This window comes from Diorhabda sublineata, chromosome 1 (genome assembly GCF_026230105.1).
Source record: "Diorhabda sublineata isolate icDioSubl1.1 chromosome 1, icDioSubl1.1, whole genome shotgun sequence".
Taxonomy (NCBI): domain Eukaryota; kingdom Metazoa; phylum Arthropoda; class Insecta; order Coleoptera; family Chrysomelidae; genus Diorhabda; species Diorhabda sublineata.
This window is the reverse complement of record NC_079474.1, coordinates 21,137,098-21,156,254: the sequence shown is the minus strand read 5'-3', so window position 1 is coordinate 21,156,254 and position 19,157 is coordinate 21,137,098. Positions and strand designations below refer to the sequence as shown.

General features: G+C 33.6%; 1 protein-coding gene across 1 annotated transcript in view; it reads left to right on the top strand.

Moving 5' to 3' along the window:
• LOC130452438 (prolactin-releasing peptide receptor) overlaps positions 1–19,157 on the top strand; it is a 317,870-nt gene that overhangs the window by 258,075 nt on the left and 40,638 nt on the right. The window contains exon 4 of the mRNA XM_056791721.1: positions 6,960–7,118. Coding sequence (XP_056647699.1) covers positions 6,960–7,118 — 159 coding nt within the window. The remainder of the gene's footprint in view (positions 1–6,959; positions 7,119–19,157) is intronic.

Genomic DNA, 19,157 nt, shown 5'->3' with positions numbered 1-19,157 from the left:
CTCTGTAAGAAAAGAGATTTATTGTTATTAACATGTAAACTAAAAATTACATGAAACAAAAGTATGCACCTATTTAGTACTAAACAAATATTTCATACCTGTAAGAAAAGAAACGACATTTAATGTTATTATTAACAATGTCTGTTCCAAAATCACAAATTAAAATAAACTTAAAAATGAAATTGTTTTCCAGCACACAATCACACAACACGACATTCGAGGTTATGCCCTGCTTCCCATCGATGACAGTGACAGATCATCTGTCACAAACGGACTTTATGTGACGTACGGCAAAATAACACGCAAAAGAAAATTATATTTTTCTTTACATATATATATATATATATATATATATATATATATATATATATATATATATATATATATACATTTTTTTCTTTTAGAATGTATACAAAAATTCAGTTTATTAAAATGCTTATTAAATAATACAAGAATGGTTAAAAAATGTTCCTTTATGTGCTTTTTTGATAAAAAATAATAATATAACAATAATCAAATTTTCCATCGCTATCATTTGTACTATAATTAGCTTCACTAGCAATCGTGTTTTCACATAACTCTCCGATGCATTCTCCACACCTCACAGTGCACCTTAGACCGTTTCGTCGACAGGAACACAGAGATCCACATCCTGAAACAGTAGTAGTAAAATTACGATTAAAATACTAGTTTATGCTATGGTTTGCATCGTTTGTATTGGCACAGACCTGTTTTGCAATTACAGAAAATGGTTTTGGGATTTATTCCAGTTTTGGGGAGATACAATCCATCTTTTTCAGATTTATACCATTCCCAGCTTTCTGGATTAGGATATTTTCCAAGCCATCGTTGTATTTACAAAGATTCTCTAAGGATATGCATCCTAGAAGCCGATTCTTTTGGTGGAGGACTAGCTATATCAAACGAAGTAGATGTTGTCATGCGAGCTATTTTTGTCTGTATAACTCATACCTAAAATTATAGATAATTTCAGAATTCAAAATAAATAACACACTTAGGGGCAAAAAGGAAAAGTATGTAATATTTTAATTACTCACCGCATATCGTTTAATATAGTGGATTTTCCTCCATAGAGTGCCATTATAATTTTCGCACCTTCCTTGGTAACGTCTTCTTCGTTACCCTCTTCGTATAAGTATTTTAATGAGTTTTCAAAAAAATTATGTTTTTCGAAGGTCTCTTATATGCAGATTTTTTCCAATTTTATAAAATGCGGATGTTGTGTCGCATCCTGTGAGAGCATGGAATGCCAAAATACTGGAAGTAACGCGTGCTCCCAAATCATTTGCTAATTTACAAACATTGGTGTACCGGTTTGCCGATACACTCTTCCCTGGTCTCAACATCCACAAACTGTGTCATTTCTGCTGACGTAATGTAAGGATATGATCATTACATCAGTGTCTTCAGACACTACTACAGATTTTTGACCAGTGAGTGCAGTTTTTACTAGTAATAAGTCGGTGTCACTGTCTGCTTGCTTACATACAACACCGTTTCGTACAACACCGATAAATGAATTTTTCTTTATCAAATATCACAACAACTTTTTCGCCGTAGTGTTTCTTCAGGTATTGTAAGTACTGCTGAAATAAGTCACTATAGCTACACGGCGTTTTCCACACTAAACGATGGAGAAGTAAACCTCCGTCAATATGAAAATGGTAATGTGTTGAACTGGATGGCAATATTGAGACAGGACATAAAATTTTATCAAAAACAGCCATAATTTCGGATTTCGTAGTTTGTCTCAATTCGTGAATCCCAGAAAAAATCGATGGAGGAAACAAGGAAAACTCGTAAGAAAAACAAGATTTTACATCGTTTTGGTCTGAAACGGTAGCCATTAATCGGTTGAAAAGATGGACTGAGTTTTCGCCGAGTATAGGCCCATGTTTCGCAACTGACTTTAAGCTATTTAGTATGGTGACGGTCTGATTTTGAATCATCTTTGGGGTAATCTCGAAGAAATCTTCTAAAGCAACTGTGGTGGTATCTGGCTTCCGCGGTAATTAAATCACTAATGTTCGCAACCCTTGTGTAGACTTCCAAGACCTTTCATTGTTCGGCACTAAGCAACATTTTTTGACAGTCTATTTAAATTCGATGGTAGAAACCAAGCTCCATGAACTGAAGGTTTTCTTTTTTTTTAATAGCATAAAAGAGGCACTGTGTTTTAAAGTCAAAATCTTTATGAGCACTTCTTAACATTACAACACTAGAGGGGCCAGGGGAATTGTCTAAAGATCGTTTTTTTGTTTCTAGAATACTACTTCTACGTGTGTAGTTTTTTGGCATTGGGTATGCACTTGCATTTGTGGCTTGAAATCCCCACTTATCAGATGGTCTTCTTTTTCTTTACTCCATTTCACTAATCCTTTTTGCGTCAGAAAATGGGAAATATCACTCTCCAAAATGTTTTTTTGCAAATAATACACGCATCCATGATGAACAGAGTGCAAGCACAAACTAAACTGAACTGAACTCATTCCTGTAGGGTCATTAGAAATAATTCTCCGAATCTCTAATATAATTATTTGGGCAGAATAGAAAGAGAAACGATTTATTAGGAAATTCTTCAGTCTCATAACTTCCAATTCATTCGTGGAATTTTCTTAAATAAACATTGTTTAATTATTGTACATTAGTAACATTTAAGGTGAGAAACTAATTAATTTTATTAATTATTATTGTAAATCACAAACCCAAATACTTGTTAATCAAATGAAGAAATGAATGTAATGTTATTATAATTCTTAAAATTCTCAAAATTATTTCACAATACTTTAACTTTTCTTGCCTTCCCCATCCAACCGCGGCGCGCGCTCGGCCCCGCTTGGACCAAGCGCTACACCCCCTCCAGTACGTCAAATGTTGTAAACCTATATATTTTTGAAAACCTGAAAAATTTGCTAAATGTTTTACTCTGGATAATTTTTATTATTTTTAATTGGTTTTCGAAATATTTAATATTGAATCAAAGTTTAAAAAATCACGTTTTTTGGTGGAAAATCATGTTTTCCGCCAAAACCGTAGGTCTAAGAGAAAAAATATCATCGATACTTTTCAAAGAGCATAATCTAAGGAATGAAATGAGCTCTAAAATATCTAATTTGGACGTACGGTTCCAGAGATGTGACGCGTCAAACGTAAACGTAGGTTTTCCAACATCAAGGTCGAAATTTTCCAAGATGTGAAACGGGGAAACTTTGGGGAAATTAAGGATATACTCAGGGCATAAAGTACTATATGTTAAGACAAAAAAATCTTTTGTCCCGCATTTTTTCTCCTCATGAACTAACTTGACTGAGCTACTATACGAGTATATCCACTCGATAAACGCCGTTTTTAGTTTTTAGAAAAATCAATTATAATGCCCTCAAGGGCATTCATTTTATAAGAGGTTTGGTGTATAATTTGGTTTTCGTTTCTTATTTATATATAATTGATAGATATAAAGTATTCCTACAATGAAACAACTACTTCCGGGTGTTATGAGGATAACGATAGAGTATACTAAGAAAGGGCACCTAGTGACAAATCATCAAACAATTGCAACAACTGAGAAACAAGAAGGGAATATTCTAGAGATATTAGGAGAGTATATTTGAAAAAGTTACTACAAGATATGTAACAAATTTACACAACTAACAAGGGAAATTAGAAAAAATCCGATCGGGCAACCCGACAATGATTTTCAACTGAATGCATGGGCGGTGTTTCACTCGCTAGGTGAAATTGGCACATGTGTTTGAATTTTCACTAGGATATATTATTGAGCTTATTATAGGTTTTATGATAATACATCGGTTGGCATAAAAGCAGACCGCCTGCAAAGTAGCCACTTCAATTACCGAAGTTTGGATTCATTTTGGTGGAAAACATTATTCAAAAAATGATCTCTGTGCGAATATTAGAAATGCGTCAGAAGCAATTAAATATGATAGCTACTTTGAAAAATCACATACCACACCATTCAATTGTCTTGCAAACGAATCTTGGGAGTTATCGAAAATCGTAACAATGTTGAAATATTTTTGAAAAAGGCATTTTTCTGTAAAAAAATACAGTTTAGAGCCTATACTTTGAATGAGACTTTGACGCGCATCATTCAAGGTGAATTTCAAAGATTCTCCTGGATTTGTCAAGATTTCTTAGAATATAATCAAGTACAAATTCATATAATGAAAATTAGAAAGAAGAGAAACCAATGATAAATTGTTGTTTATATCTATAACCTTTTATTATGTGTCATTTCACTTGAACACTTTCTTGTTATGATGATCTCAGATTTATTTTGGTATATCTCAATATATCCTTGAATTTCAAAGTTTGATAACTTTTAATGAAGTTCCTATGGAAAGACTTGATTTGAAAAACCAATAACACACAACAAAATGTATGTTACATTTTAAATAACTATCAAAATTATCATTTAAATGAATTGTCACGGTGAGGAATGTATATTGGTCGATTTCGTGATGAATCTACCCAACATGATATTAATCAATACATCAATTCAACAATGTGTAATTGCATGAATCGAATTGATGATGAAGTCCACAGCAAAAGAGAGATGATAACAGAAATAAAAAAAATATTGTGTAGGTCTGTGACTACAACGTATCCATTGGAATTTGGAGAAATATTGAAATTTATTTCTAGTGAAACATTTTACAATGTTCAGTGCGAAACCCTGTGGAATGCATAGGTTATATCTGCTTAGGTTAATGCAATCATCTGACATCAGATATAGACTCCCATTCGAGTGCTCGGCTGAGGTTTCCTCATTTTCTGCAGTTCTGATGATAAGAGGTTTCTCCCCGGGAAACAGAACGGTGCAGAGAGCCTTTTTTTTTCTTCAAATGCAATTTCCCCCTTAAACTTATCAAGCAATGTTGCTCTATACTTTCAAGTTCCACCTTTTTGAAAATAATCTCTGAAACAAAGTCATAATTATCAAAAACAAAATGGTCGCAATCTCTTGGTCGCCGATGAATCCGTCCTTGACTTTTTTTGGATCAGGTTTATCCTTTGTAATTCCCTGTTTTGACTGTTTTCGTATTTTAGAAGGTTAGTTGTACATCTGGATATCATCTACATTTATGTCTATATTATTGCAAAAAATTCGACTCATTTCTAACAACCAGCCTCATTAAGGCCTGGGAAACATTAATTCAAATGCGCTTTTTGTCCAAAGCTAACGCTTTCATAACATAATTTTTCAGTTAGTATGTGGAAATAACTATCATTTGATTTGTTAATAGCCCCATATATCTCTCTAATATTAATCGGATGGTCGTCCATTAACTTTCGGTTAACTTTTTCGTTGATGTCACTGGTTGTTTGTCCTTAACGCGCATCGGAAATCCAGCTGATTCGTCAACGTTTGAATTCAGCTGCCGAAAATTTTACGCACGTAAAGGATCTTATAGTCTTCCTATACAGTGTCTAACTTCTCTTCCATTTACGTAGGTATATTACCTTAACAAATATCTGATGACGAATCAATGCTAATTTTTTTCACTTTTAAGAAAAATTGTGTGTGTCAGCTCCGACGCACGACTAGAGTTTACTCCTTAAGTTCGCTAGTCTAACCAGACGCAAAAAGAGTTTATTTAACTTAAAAAAGATTGGTTGATTGCCAGAATATTTTGGTCTTCCTTCATTAATTTTTTTTTTAATCTGTAAGCTCGCTGTCTCTCGGCTGGAGTTTTTGGAGGTTTAGATTTTTTCCTAGTAAAAAAATATAAGAAAAAATTAGAAAATTTATAAATGCATAATTATAAAAAATTTAACTGACTTTAAGAAAATTTATAAAAAAAGGTTTTTATAAACATTTTTTTTAAATTACTATAATTAATTTTTTTTTGAAATATAATATCATCTTAATAATTAACAAAAATGGTTATAAAAAGATAATTATGTCACTAAATATTTACATACAATAATAAATAGTACATGAAAATATTTAAATAAGCTTAAAATAACTTTTCGAAAGAAAAATATATAAAAATATTATTGTAATGAAAAAATATTGTCGATTTTTCAGATAATATTATCGAATTATTGACTACAGTTGTTAATATTTAAAAATTATTTATAAAATAAATCATAATAACTTGGAAGAATTTATAGATATCGACAAAAAAAATAATTTTTGGTTAGGTTAGAAATTTTCTATTTTATGTGGATGCGCTCGATAATTCATATTGGGTTGATTATCTAATTTTATGTGTTGTTTTCAAATATATATTCATATGAACTACATCGATAATTATTAAAATATTTAATAAATACAAATTGCACATGTTCATAGATATAATACATGAATTATAACGTACCTTGCAACCACGTGTTTGTTAGATGTACCGGCAATATCAACTACACCTCTTTCTGCCGTATTTATTTGAAAATACTTTCAGTTCACTTTAGCAGAACACAATGATAAAAATTAAAACTTCACAATAACAATATTAATTATTGATATTTATAATAAAAACAGCAATATAAGTATGTCGACACTGACAAATTAGAAAGTTGCGCATCATAGGGTGCGCACCAAAAACGTAACGAGGTTATTCATCGATAGATTTTACTCCTCACATTTTTCTCATACCGGGCCCCTTATATATGCAAATCGATTCTTAAGGAATAAACTCCAAATATTCAAATTTTCAGATTGATAAATATGAGCATGATCAAAAATAATAAATGAGCGAAATAATATTTGATATTAGATTTATAGAATAGGATTATATATCGTAAGAACCTGAAAAAGCTTCTAGTTGGTAGTACACATAATTCCTGTTACATATCAATTATATATGTATTTTCTGAGCGAAACCGACGCTGCATTAGCTGAGAATGGTCATTCACTAGGTATATTTTAATAAATATTACTCGAATGTAATTTTCTCCCATTCTAACTGTTCCAGGTACGCCGCTCCATTAACCACAATTTCGTGTTTATTTATCCGTGTATCCAGGGAATTATCTAAACAAAATCCTGCGGCTGCTATCAAATTCGAGGCCAGAGCAAAAGAGAATAAAACAAGGATTCAAGATGGTTCACAAAGTGGTAACGTTGAGGTTCAGTGAGTACTACATTATTATATTAATTGTTAAAGGTTGGAATAGCGCAAACATTTATCCAATACATCATAAACATCAAAATAATTTGAGTAAAATCCATAGCTCTATTTTGTAAATTCCTGATAAAGCTACAAATAATTAAATTGATTAAGTACTGCTACAAATTTGAAATATAAGGACTGAGAAAAACTAATTTGTCTTATTAGAACAAATTTCTATTTTGATTTTATTCTTATTTTGATGTTCATGATGTTAGTGATCTATCCATTAATATAAATACGAAAATTGTCAGTGTCATTATCATATTTTGATAAAGACTGAAGTAAGTCGAAGCGTCAATTTTTTATCAATCTTTCAAAAATTATTGAAGAAAAACTTTTAAAACAGAAGAAACCTAAAATCAAGTACACTAAAAATCATCAAAATAATTTAATATATCTATATATATATATATATATATATATATATATATATATATATATATATATATATATATATATATATATATACAGTGCTTTTCAGATAAAAGTATCAACCTTTAATAACTTTTGTAATACTGGTATTTAGATAAAATCCAAAAACACGTAAATTTATGTTGGAAGGGGCAAGCATTATGGCTTATTTAAACTTACTGGAAAACCCACCCCCTCACCCCTTTATTTTTTTAAATTACTTTTCATATTTTTTATGTAAAATTTGTATACTCCTCTTTGAGCTGATTTCAAAAATGTATAATACTTGTAGGTTAAAGTGGTTAGTTTATGAGATAAACAATTTTTCTTTTAAGAGCACAAATTTCACTTATTATTTACTTTCACCTTATTTGCCTGTACTAAAATGGGTTGTACAACAGTTCAAACTCTTCTACTAACTAATTTTTTTAACTGTGCTATTTATTCTACTTAAAAAATCCAAACAACAAAAAACTCTACTTTTTATTAAAGTTTGACATTGTCAACTAGAATTTGTAGCCACTATTGATAGTGTAATTTGATACATTATTTATTTTGTTTCTCTGAAATGGTTTACTCTTTGCAAGAAAGAATTGAAATTGTAGGTTTATACTACCAAAATAATAATTGTGCAAGAGCTGCTGCTAGAATATTTAACGAATTACATGACGGAAGACATGCCACTCATAAGTATGTAATTCAACTGATGGAGAAATTTACCACAACAGGGTCTGTTTGCAATAAAGTGCATAAGCGAGAGGGACTCGTAAATAACGAAGCAATCCAAGTGGCAATTTTAGGGCAAGTCAGCTTAGAGGCTCAACAACCCCAATCGTTGTCAACAATAAGTAGAGCGATCGGTGTTTCATCTTCTACAGTTTTCCGAGTTCTACATAAATTCAAGTACCACCCGTACAAAGTTAAGTTGGTGCACGAGTTGAATGAAGATGATTTTGATCGTCGTCTAGAGTTTTGCGAATCAATGACGCAAATTATCAATAACAATCCACAATTGTTAAACAATATTTGCTTTTCTGATGAATGCTCATGGTCATTAAATGGCTTAGTAAGTAGGCATAATTGTAGATATTGGGCTGAAAGTGATCCACATATTATGCGTGAATTCCATACACAACATCCCCAAAAGTTAAACGTTTGGTGTGGTATCCTAGGTGACCACATTGTCGGACCTTTCTTCATCAACGGAAATTTAAATGGTGAATCATATCTTGAGTTACTCAGGGAAGGGGTTGACCCACGTATTACAACAATAATAGAAAATGATGATAACCTTTCCGAAGATTTACTTGTATTTCAACAAGACGGAGCTCCCCCACACTATGCTATGAGTGTCCGACAATTTTTAAATGAAACATTCCCCACTCGTTGGATAGGTAGAAGGGGGCAGATGATGGAGTGGCCACCTAGGTCACCGGATTTAACACCCCTAGACTTCTTTTTACGGGGGTATTTAAAAACAAAAGTTTATGCTACCCAACCAGAATCTCTGGATGATTTACGAGAGAGGATAGAAAATGAATGTCGACAATTAAATCCAGCCGTATTAAGCAATGTCAGAGAGGCATTTCAAAATAGATTATACCATTGTATGGAAGTGAATGGTACTCATTTTGAACACTTATTGTAACTTCATAATAAATAGCACAGTTAAAAAGATTAAAGAGTTTGAACTGTTGTACAACCCATTTTAGTACAGGCAAATAAGGTGAAAGTAAATAATAAGTAAAATTTGTGCTCTTAAAAGAAAAATTGTTTATCTCATAAAATAACCACTTCAACCTACAAGTATTATACATTTTTGAAATCAGCTCAAAGAGGAGTATCCAAATTTTACATAAAAATATGACAAGTAATTTAAAAAAATAAAGGGGATGCTGCTAGGGGTGAGGGGGTGGCTTTTCCAGTAAGTTTAAATAAGCCATAATGCTTGCCCCTTCCAACATAAATTGACGTGTTTTTGGATTTTTTCTAAATACCAGTATTACAAAAGTTATTAAAGGTGGATACTTTTATCTGAAAAGCACTGTATATACATATACATATATATACATAATACAATTAACTATATGATTAGTACGAATAAAAAGGAAAAATGGGGAAAAATCGTTGTACCATAGTTTCTAATTATATAAATATATGCAAAATACAGAATATAAGAAGACATATCTCAATTTGTAAATTCAAACTTGGTGTTTTATGAAGAGGATACAGAAGTCATTCAAGTTATATGAAAAATTTACTCACTTTCCACATATTTATATACTTGCAGATAAATGAAGTCATTCAACTGCTTTGTCAATGACTCGACAATTATTCAAGTACTTTAATTAATGTCCAAACAAAAAGAAATAGACCAAAAATCAGAATAAAACCTCAAGGAAAAAAAAAATGAGTCAGCATTTTCTGATTCTTTTTACTCCCAGGATTGTTCAGATGTTCTGGTTCGTATCTCAATCAATAAGGAGAAAGCGATATTAGTAAGATTCTGACTCACCACACAGTCCCTATAAACATCTATTCGATGAAATCGAGACAGTGTCGACTCTATGACTCTTGTGAAGTTGTCACATCAGTCTAGAATTATCTGATGTTGATTACAATTGCCAAAAAACAAAACTCTACTGTTTTTCGCCATTTTACAATGACACGAGTATCCAATTGGAGATGCTTACCAAAGAAAAACCTTAATTTGTACTGTTATTTTCTAAGGCTGTTACAGTTAGTTACGTTCTAGTCACAAATAAAGTAATCAAATCTTTATTTCAGTGGCATTATTCAATGGCAACATCATTAGAGAATATTGTAATGTTTTGTCACTCAGTCAGTTTTTTCAGTTACGAATACATTTCCATCATAGTTTGACTTTAATAATATCAATTATATCGCGTGACGTGATTTACTTATGTAATAATTTGTAAAGTTATTAAGATCTTACATCTCACAAGTAATAGGCTTGTTTCCACTAAGAGTAAATCGGATGGCTTTGATTTTCTAGTGATTCACCATGATAATTAGTAAATAAAAAAAACTTCTCTACAAAAATAATAAAAGATTAATAATATTTTTGGAAAATAAAATCGACAAAATGAGGCGTTTAATCACGTGACATTAAACAACAATTAGAAAAGCGTCACACCTCGCGAAACACTATGCTGTAACTATCATTTTCGTATAAAGTAACCAGGTTATTTCAAGTTTTCAGCAATTATTGTTAAATTAATAAAGTTCGTTTTCAATTTTATCTTAAAAGACAGGTATGAATTGCCAGGGTATCAGGATTTAACAAAGCAAACTGCAGTAATTCGCAGTGTTAAAGAACAAAGTCTTATTTAATTAGCAGTTACCAGTATTTACCTACTGTGGAATGGAAATAATTTACTGATTTAGCGAATACAAAGTTTCAATAACTTTAACTTTAAATCATAAAATTTTATATGTTATGTTTGGTATTTTATGGTAGATTTTGCAAAATTCATTCCTTTTACTATACATTTATAAATATATACATCAAGTTTTGTTTGATACTCACATCAAAATGATCTTCACGGAAATAATTTGAGAATTAGTTGATAAAGTGATAGCATATTGCATCTTTGTCATTTTTAACTACTTTTTTTCGAATTTCTTTAATGTTTGGAACATATATGAATCATTTGTCTGGCGCTTCTATTGTTTTACTCTCAGATTGGGGCACTTTACAGTATTTATGTTACGAGGAATTCATTATTTATTAAAAAACACAATTGACTGTCATAAACAAATACGGCTGTTTCGCGAGGAATGACGTCATTCAAGACGCCATGACAGTCTTGACCTTTTTCGCCAATCAATTTCAAGTTCCTTCCTGAAAACTCAAAATACTAATGTAAAAAAACTATTTTTCTTAAAATAATATAGTTTTAAACAAATTACCAAATTTTGTCGACTAGCCTATTCTATTAAAAATTCAATGTTCGGTGGTTCACGGCTTAAGAGACTGCATGCCAAACTATCAGTGTTAATACATGGAGATTAGGTAATAAGGTGTCCATCAGATAATTAACGATGAAATTTACCAAAAAATACACAAGAACCAGTATCATTATCAACTCTTACTAATGTAAATTATCTGTAATAATTCATTGAGGTTTATATTCGTCCTGTCAATAACCATTCGCAATCAAACCGACGCAACTATTTCTAGATGAGATGGAAATCTTCATCATATTGCTACGAACTTGTTCACGTCATAGATAGACCATAACCTGTTCATTTATGATGGCAGAGTATATATTTTGGCAGGTGCGTGGTTCACATGTTTTATTTTTATAAAGCAGTGAATTGTATATATTGTTTAACCGAAGAACTTAAATAAATTATATGAGTTAGTGAATAGTTGATTAGTGGATAATTATTATTCATAGTGTAATCTAATGTGAGTGCATCAAGTTTTGACCACAAAAACTTTGAGCTAATTATAATTTTTCGGTACTCGAAAATTATAATTTATTTTTACACAAAATTACAATAATTTTATGAAGTTGAATGAATACAATTAATCTCACAAGCGAACTTACTAATATTCATTGAATATTCATTCCAGAACGATACATATATTCATTGGAAAGTTGTTTTTACAATCATTTGTATTTATAATAAAATAATTGCTGTGTTTATGATATTTATGATATTCAATTCAATTCAATGTAATTAGCTTGAAAAAGTTGTCAACATCACATTTCATCTGTATAATCATGCTTCCCTCTTTTTATTGTTGTATGCTCAAAATAGAGAATTGAATCGATCCCTAACAATTTTCAATATAATGGATTACTGTACTGATCAATCATATTTCATACAACTGTATAACTGGTAACAGCAACATGTTCCACTTTCCTTTTCATCTCCTTTCTTTCATTTAATCGTATCGGAAGCTTTCTGAGATGGCAGTGCCTTATAAGTGAGCAAATCAACGGTTGTAACTTGATTTCACTTGGAGAATACTTTATTAATTGTTTATTGCTAGGAAATGTACAACTATGAGTGCTTATTCTTTGATTTCCCTATTATTCATAATTTTTTTCTTACATTCATTTTTGCGGTAACAGCAACATGTTCCACTTTCCTTTTCATCTCCTTTCTTTCATTTAATCGTATCGGAAGCTTTCTGAGATGGCAGTGCCTTATAAGTGAGCAAATCAACGGTTGTAACTTGATTTCACTTGGAGAATACTTTATTAATTGTTTATTGCTAGGAAATGTACAACTATGAGTGCTTATTCTTTGATTTCCCTATTATTCATAATTTTTTTCTTACATTCATTTTTGCGCCTTTCCTGATAACTTTATTAGCCTCATCCTGTATCAGGATTCAACAAGCTCCTAGGCACTACCATGTCAGCTTTGAGTATCGTAAGCTGCCGTTCCACATTTCTTTTTATCATAATTTCCATGATAAATAGTATCTTTCCATTTAAGATGCACGGACAGGAGGGTATCTATTATTCAGCATCGCAAATAAGTAGATTTGTTTGTTTGCAGCTAGCCTTTGAAGTAAGACAGAGGATTCGAACCTACAATTTCCATGTTGGAGATTAAGCACTCCATAAACCTCACTAATTATACTATTATGGCTCGATACAAGTTTTAAAAAAATATAAAGACGCGCTTCCAAAACACAGCTTACTAAAAAGTTAAGAGTGATTTAGAAAGTAAATTATGGATGAGACTATTTAATTAGAAGTACTTTAATAGCGTGTTTTTTAGTTTTTTATGCATTATCAGATGAAAAAGTTCTTCTTCTAAAGATCTTATAAACTTCTTGCTGCGTAATTATAATAATCCCTGAAAATGATACCCATCTTTGCAATTTATCAATAGATATATTAATAAGATATATTTAATTCAATTGATAAAAAATCGCAGATAACTTACCATTTATATCATTAAGGAAAATTAGTACAGAGTACCACATGTAAAATATTTTTGCTTATAAATATAGACCAATTCAAAAATTCAAAAAATTTACTACCTGTGAATGAATGAATATCTAAGGAAGGTATAAGGGTTCATGAAAATTATTCCTATTAGTTGGAAGATATTAACTTCATGGAAATATTTGATCAGTCAACATTTTTTTCAATTTGCACATTCCTCTTCTTTATTTGATTCGAAAAATTTCCACAAATTGTCTCATATTAATACAAAGTGGACAAAAATGCGAGTTGTTTAAGTTGGAATTTCTGGAACCGCTAGCGATATTCATACTGAATACACTATTTTCACCACCACTACACCAACACTCACAATTACACTGACTGACGCGCGTTTCGATAACCAAGTTATTGTATTGAGAGGTGAAATAAAATCTCATGATTTGACTTACCTAATTTATACTAAGTTTTCCTACCGATAAACTTTCTCTCGCGAAAATTAATTTCAGCAGAAAAAACTCCTTGGTGGAAATCTTCTCATTGATTCCTTAACTACTGAACTATAGAGTGTGCTGTAAGGAATTGGACCTTTGTCCCTATTTAAGCTTCTTTCACATCTAGTAATTTCAATACTTTCATGCATCAAAAAACTTATTATTGGATACATTCTTTAAAAATTTCATACATTAATATTTAAAACCTACTCTGCTTAATATTTCTCCCAATCCTGTTGTATAAAGAGGATCGAAAGATATCAGAGCAAATTTTTCTTGTTTTCCATTTTGGTTTTGGAAAAAAGTGGTTTCAGATAAAGATTTCTTAAGCCTATGACGATTGATTAACCTATTTACTATTCTTTAATTATAACCATTGAGTACAACTACATTCTCAATGAAGGTCCTCTTCTTATTGTATTTCTTGATCGTTAGTGGAAAGTGGATTAACCGATGTACTAGGAAATGGAGACTGGCCATCTTATGTTGGTTCGTTAACCACCGGGAAATATTATAACTAGGTGTTGAAACAATAGGTGTCATTGCCTTTCCACTTTGTGAATTTTGAGAAGGCAATTGAGCTTTGACAATGTTGGGTTACTTACGGATAACTTATTCCTAATTGTACCGGTGACAAGGTTCTTACAATTTTTAAGTGTTCCTTCCACATTTGTGATAATTATATTCAGCGGATTACTTGAGATTTTTATGTATGGTCTTGTTTCGATTAAGTTCTCCATTCTCTCAAAATAGTCTTTGTCCATTATAACAACCTTGTTTCCTTCATCTGCTTTCAAATAGAAGCAATCTTTCCTCTTCAAACACCTGACAGTATTCAGATATCTTTTGCTGACTGATGGTTTTTTATTCTGAGTAGATATATTTTTCAAGATTTGACTCCTGCACGTCTCCTGGATGAAGTTCCTAGCGTCCTGGGGAAGATACTGAAATGAACTTTAAATATATCCAAATCGCCGAGATTGCCATCGCTTGTAACAGCAAAATCTAAATCCTTATTCAACAACTCTCTTTTCTGACAAACGTCTGGGAAAAAAGGTTTTCCATAATGTTAATTGGCTTCAAAGAAATTTCCTTGGGCTATGGCTCCAACTTCTTCAATTTCTTACTTAAAACAGATGTCTTTTTCCTAAATTTCGAATCAATGACCTTGAACATGTCTTTTGGAACTCACACCAGTCTTCAAATTTCAAATCGTTCCTTTATCTGGTTTCAAGTAGAAACAATCCCTCTTTCTTAAACTCCTATTCAGACCTCTTTTGCTGACTGGTACATTTTTTTAGAGCATATTATCAATAAGAGAATTTTCTGAAATAATGAAGTAGTTATGTAAACTGGATAGGTATGATAAAGAAAAAAGTGGTAGAATATTTGGAGGCCTGTGGATGATTTTGTAATATGACAAGGAGTGTGTTGTTAATTTGCAGTGAGTTTTGGGTCTATAGTTGCAAATAAATTGAGTCAAATCTTGATCAATGTTCGATTTATTGAACAGGATTTCAAAAGTGCGTTCAAATAACAATAATAACGGAATAACAATTTCGGAGCACGTTTTTCCTTCGCCTTTCTTTTCGCTCGTGTCACTATTACATGAAACTGTCAAAAGGTGCTTATCGCCTACTAATTTTTAATAAAATCAGAATACATTAGAATACATAATTACCAACTTTGACTCTATATAAAACAAAAGTATACTGTGAAGTTGGATAGGGTCAAGGTTGGGTTGGGTTCGGGTCAGCTGTCAATTGATCAATTCTCAACACTCCTCCTTGATCAATTTACAGCGAAGTGTCTCAAAAACTTTTCTGTTGAGTGCTTTTGTGAAAATGTCTGCAATCTGTTTGCTGCTCTCGACGTGTTGCAATATCACAGTGTTGCCGACGTGTTGCTGAATGTGTTTTCGTGGTATCTCAATGTGTCTCTTGCCTCTGGTTGTCTTTCCTTCGTGTGCATTCTGTAACATGTGAATCGCAGACATGTTGTCGATTTTCAGAGTGATCGGCTGATCACTTTCCAGGATACCAAGTTCCAGTGCGAGTCTCTTGATCCAGCACACATCTCCAATCACAGACACTGTGGCTCGGTACTCGGCTTTTGCAGTTGAAGTCGCTACCAAACGCTGCTTCTGTGAGTACCAAACTACTGGTCCTCCTCTCATCACCAATACTCCACTTGTCGACTTTCCTGTCTCAGGGTCTCCTCCGAAGTCTGAATCGGTGTATGCTACGAGTTCTTTACCTCCTTCCTTCTGTTCAAATCCTCTGGCTACGAGCCTGGCCTTGTATCTTCCATCTGCTTTCTCTCGAAGTACCCACCGACATGTGATAGGTTTCACTCCTTCAGGGTAGTCCACCAGTTCCCAAGTTTTCATTTCCATTAGCGAGTCGTACTCCTCCTGCATTGCTTTTCTCCACTTTTCATCTTTAAGTGCCTGACTCACCGGAATGTCTTCAGCTTCACCAATCATGGCTACTTTTGCGCTCATTCCTCCATGTCTGTTATTAAGTACATAGTCTTTCAGTCTCGGTGGTGGTTGCAAAGTTCGACGATCTCGCAAACTTCTCCTTCCTGGCTCTTCTTCTGGCGGTTGTGTCCCACTTTCGTTCTCACTTTCCTCTTCAGCACTTTCTCCAGTCATCCAGTTGTCTTCTTCTTCGTCTGACTCACTGCTGCTTTCTTCTTTCTTCTCAAGTGTATCCTCTGTTGCCGATGTCTCAACTTCAGTGCCTTGCCTCTATCGTATCCTCTCCTCGTCGAATATTACATTGTCTGAAGTAATGACCTCTCTTTTCTCTTTCATGTAAATCCTGTAACAGGGCGAATCAATGTCATAGCCAACCAGAATTCCCTTTTCTGATTTTCTATTTATTTTGCCCCTCTTTTGTGCTTGGGTCAGCACATAACATTCACAGCCAAAAGGTCGCAGTTTCTCAATCTTCATTTTCCTTCCAAACCACAATTCTGCTGGACTCTTTCCTGGTACGTTGCTGGTTCCTGTCTGGTTGATCGTGAAGATCACGTGGTTCATTGCCTCTGCCCATAGTTTCTCGTTCAATCCATCTTCATGTATCGCTGCCCTGGCTGCTTCGACAATAGTTCTCATTTCTCTTTCAACCCTTCCATTTTGCTCTGGCGTGTGTACATTCGTAAAGGTGTGAAAGATTCCCAACTTGTCCGTGAGTTCTTTCGTTTTTGCATTCTTCAGTTCCGTGCCGTTGTCTGATCTCAGGCTCTTCACTCTCCTTCCTAGTTTATTTTCTACAAGTCTCAGGTAGTGAGTGAAGTCGTCCTTCAACATGAGCCAATACTTTGCTCCTCCCAGGGATGGGATGTTCATCTCTCCAGTGTCGACATGAACAAGATCTAACGGCTGCTGGGCTGTCTTGGGATTGTTCGGATATGCGGATCGATTTTGCTTGCCATATGCGCACCCTGTGCACACATAATTATTCCAGTCATCAACATACTTGATCCCTTTCCTTTTCAGTATGTCCCTCACATACTTCACGTTTTGATGGGCGAGTCTTTCATGCCATACTTTGATCGACTGAACCATCAAACTTGCCTCTTCTTCCTGTCCTTCTCTTCTGAGCATCATTTTGTATAAATTTCCTTTGCGCCTTGCTACTGCCACAACCTCGTTGCTTTTCTTACAATGGAATGTCGACTCGTTTTCATCTGCCTTCTGTACATGTCCCTTGTCTAACATCTGACTGACTGAGAAAAGATTAAAGTTGAGATTTGGTACATAGATCACATCTTCAAGTACCACTGGATACCATTTTTGACCATCAAAAGCCTCCATCTCAATGTTCCCGACTGCAACGCCATCTAGTCTAGCCTAGTTGAATCTCCGATCACAATTGGGATTGGCTCGTCCAGCTCGACAATCTGTACAAACCATTCTCGATGAGATGTCATGTGTTGACTGGCTCCACTGTCTTGATAACATGAAGTTGCCCTGTCCTGCGAGATGTCGTTGTCCACTGTCGAGAGAGCTGTGGTCAAAAATGCCTTCTTGGGTTTTCCATTTGCTGACTTATTTCCTTCTTCTCGGGATGGACAATCCTTTGCGAAGTGGCCTTTCTGCTTACAATTGTTACATGAGTATTTCTTCTTGCAATACTCAATGTACTTCTGACATGCCTTTCCTCTGCACTCCTTGATCACGTGACCTGGCTTCCCACATTTGTAACATGTGAACTGTGACTTGTCCTGCTTGCTCGACGATTGCCCTTGTTTTCCACGTTTTGCCATGAGAGCGTTGCTGGTACTGCCCTCTGCGTTTGTCGTCGGTTCTCTAAGCTGCTCGTCCTCAAGTCTCAGACGTTCGATGAGTGTGTCCAAGTTCTTTGCATGTCCCGTCACGTTGTTCCACGCAGTTCTGAAATGTGCCAGTTTTGGCGGTAAGACACTTAAAATCCTCGTCATGACCCAACTTTCCCTCATTGGATCATTTTCAGTTGACAATTCCTCTGCCAAGTCCATGATTTCCATACAGTTCTCTATTGCTGACTTGCTCTCATCATACTCAAAGGTGAAGAATTTGATTCGGGACGTTTCTAAAGTTACATCAGTCTTTGTACCATATAAACTAACTAATTTGCAATTAGCAATTTTGTTAGCTATCTTACTGTTTACATTTAAACCTATCAGTGTTTGAGCTTCGACATCTTTCTTTGTCCAAGCTGAAACAGTTGCATCTGACGCAGCACCTGCTGGTCTGACTTTCGTGCCTGATACAATCTCAAACAGGTCTTTGTTCTTAAGTACTAGGTTTAATTTAAATCGCCAAGAAATAAAATTGACATTCCCCTGACTATCTTCACTTAACATCTCCAACTGAGATTTTACTGTATCCATTTTGTATTTAAATTCTACAATTTGACTGACTTCTGACAATTTTTTTTTTAAATAAACAAAATGAATTTACAATCTTTCGTGGCGATTTTCTGACTTAAAACGACTTGCGTGTGCGTTGTTCAACGTTGACTGTGCGAGCCGGATGTGGTCGCCTGACTGCGTGTCTGACTGACGTTTTGAACTGCTTTCGGGTCAGCTGTCAATTGATCAATTCTCAACAGAGTGTGACAACGCGTGCTACTATCGTTTAGCAATTTCACCTGGATTTGTGAAATTAATAA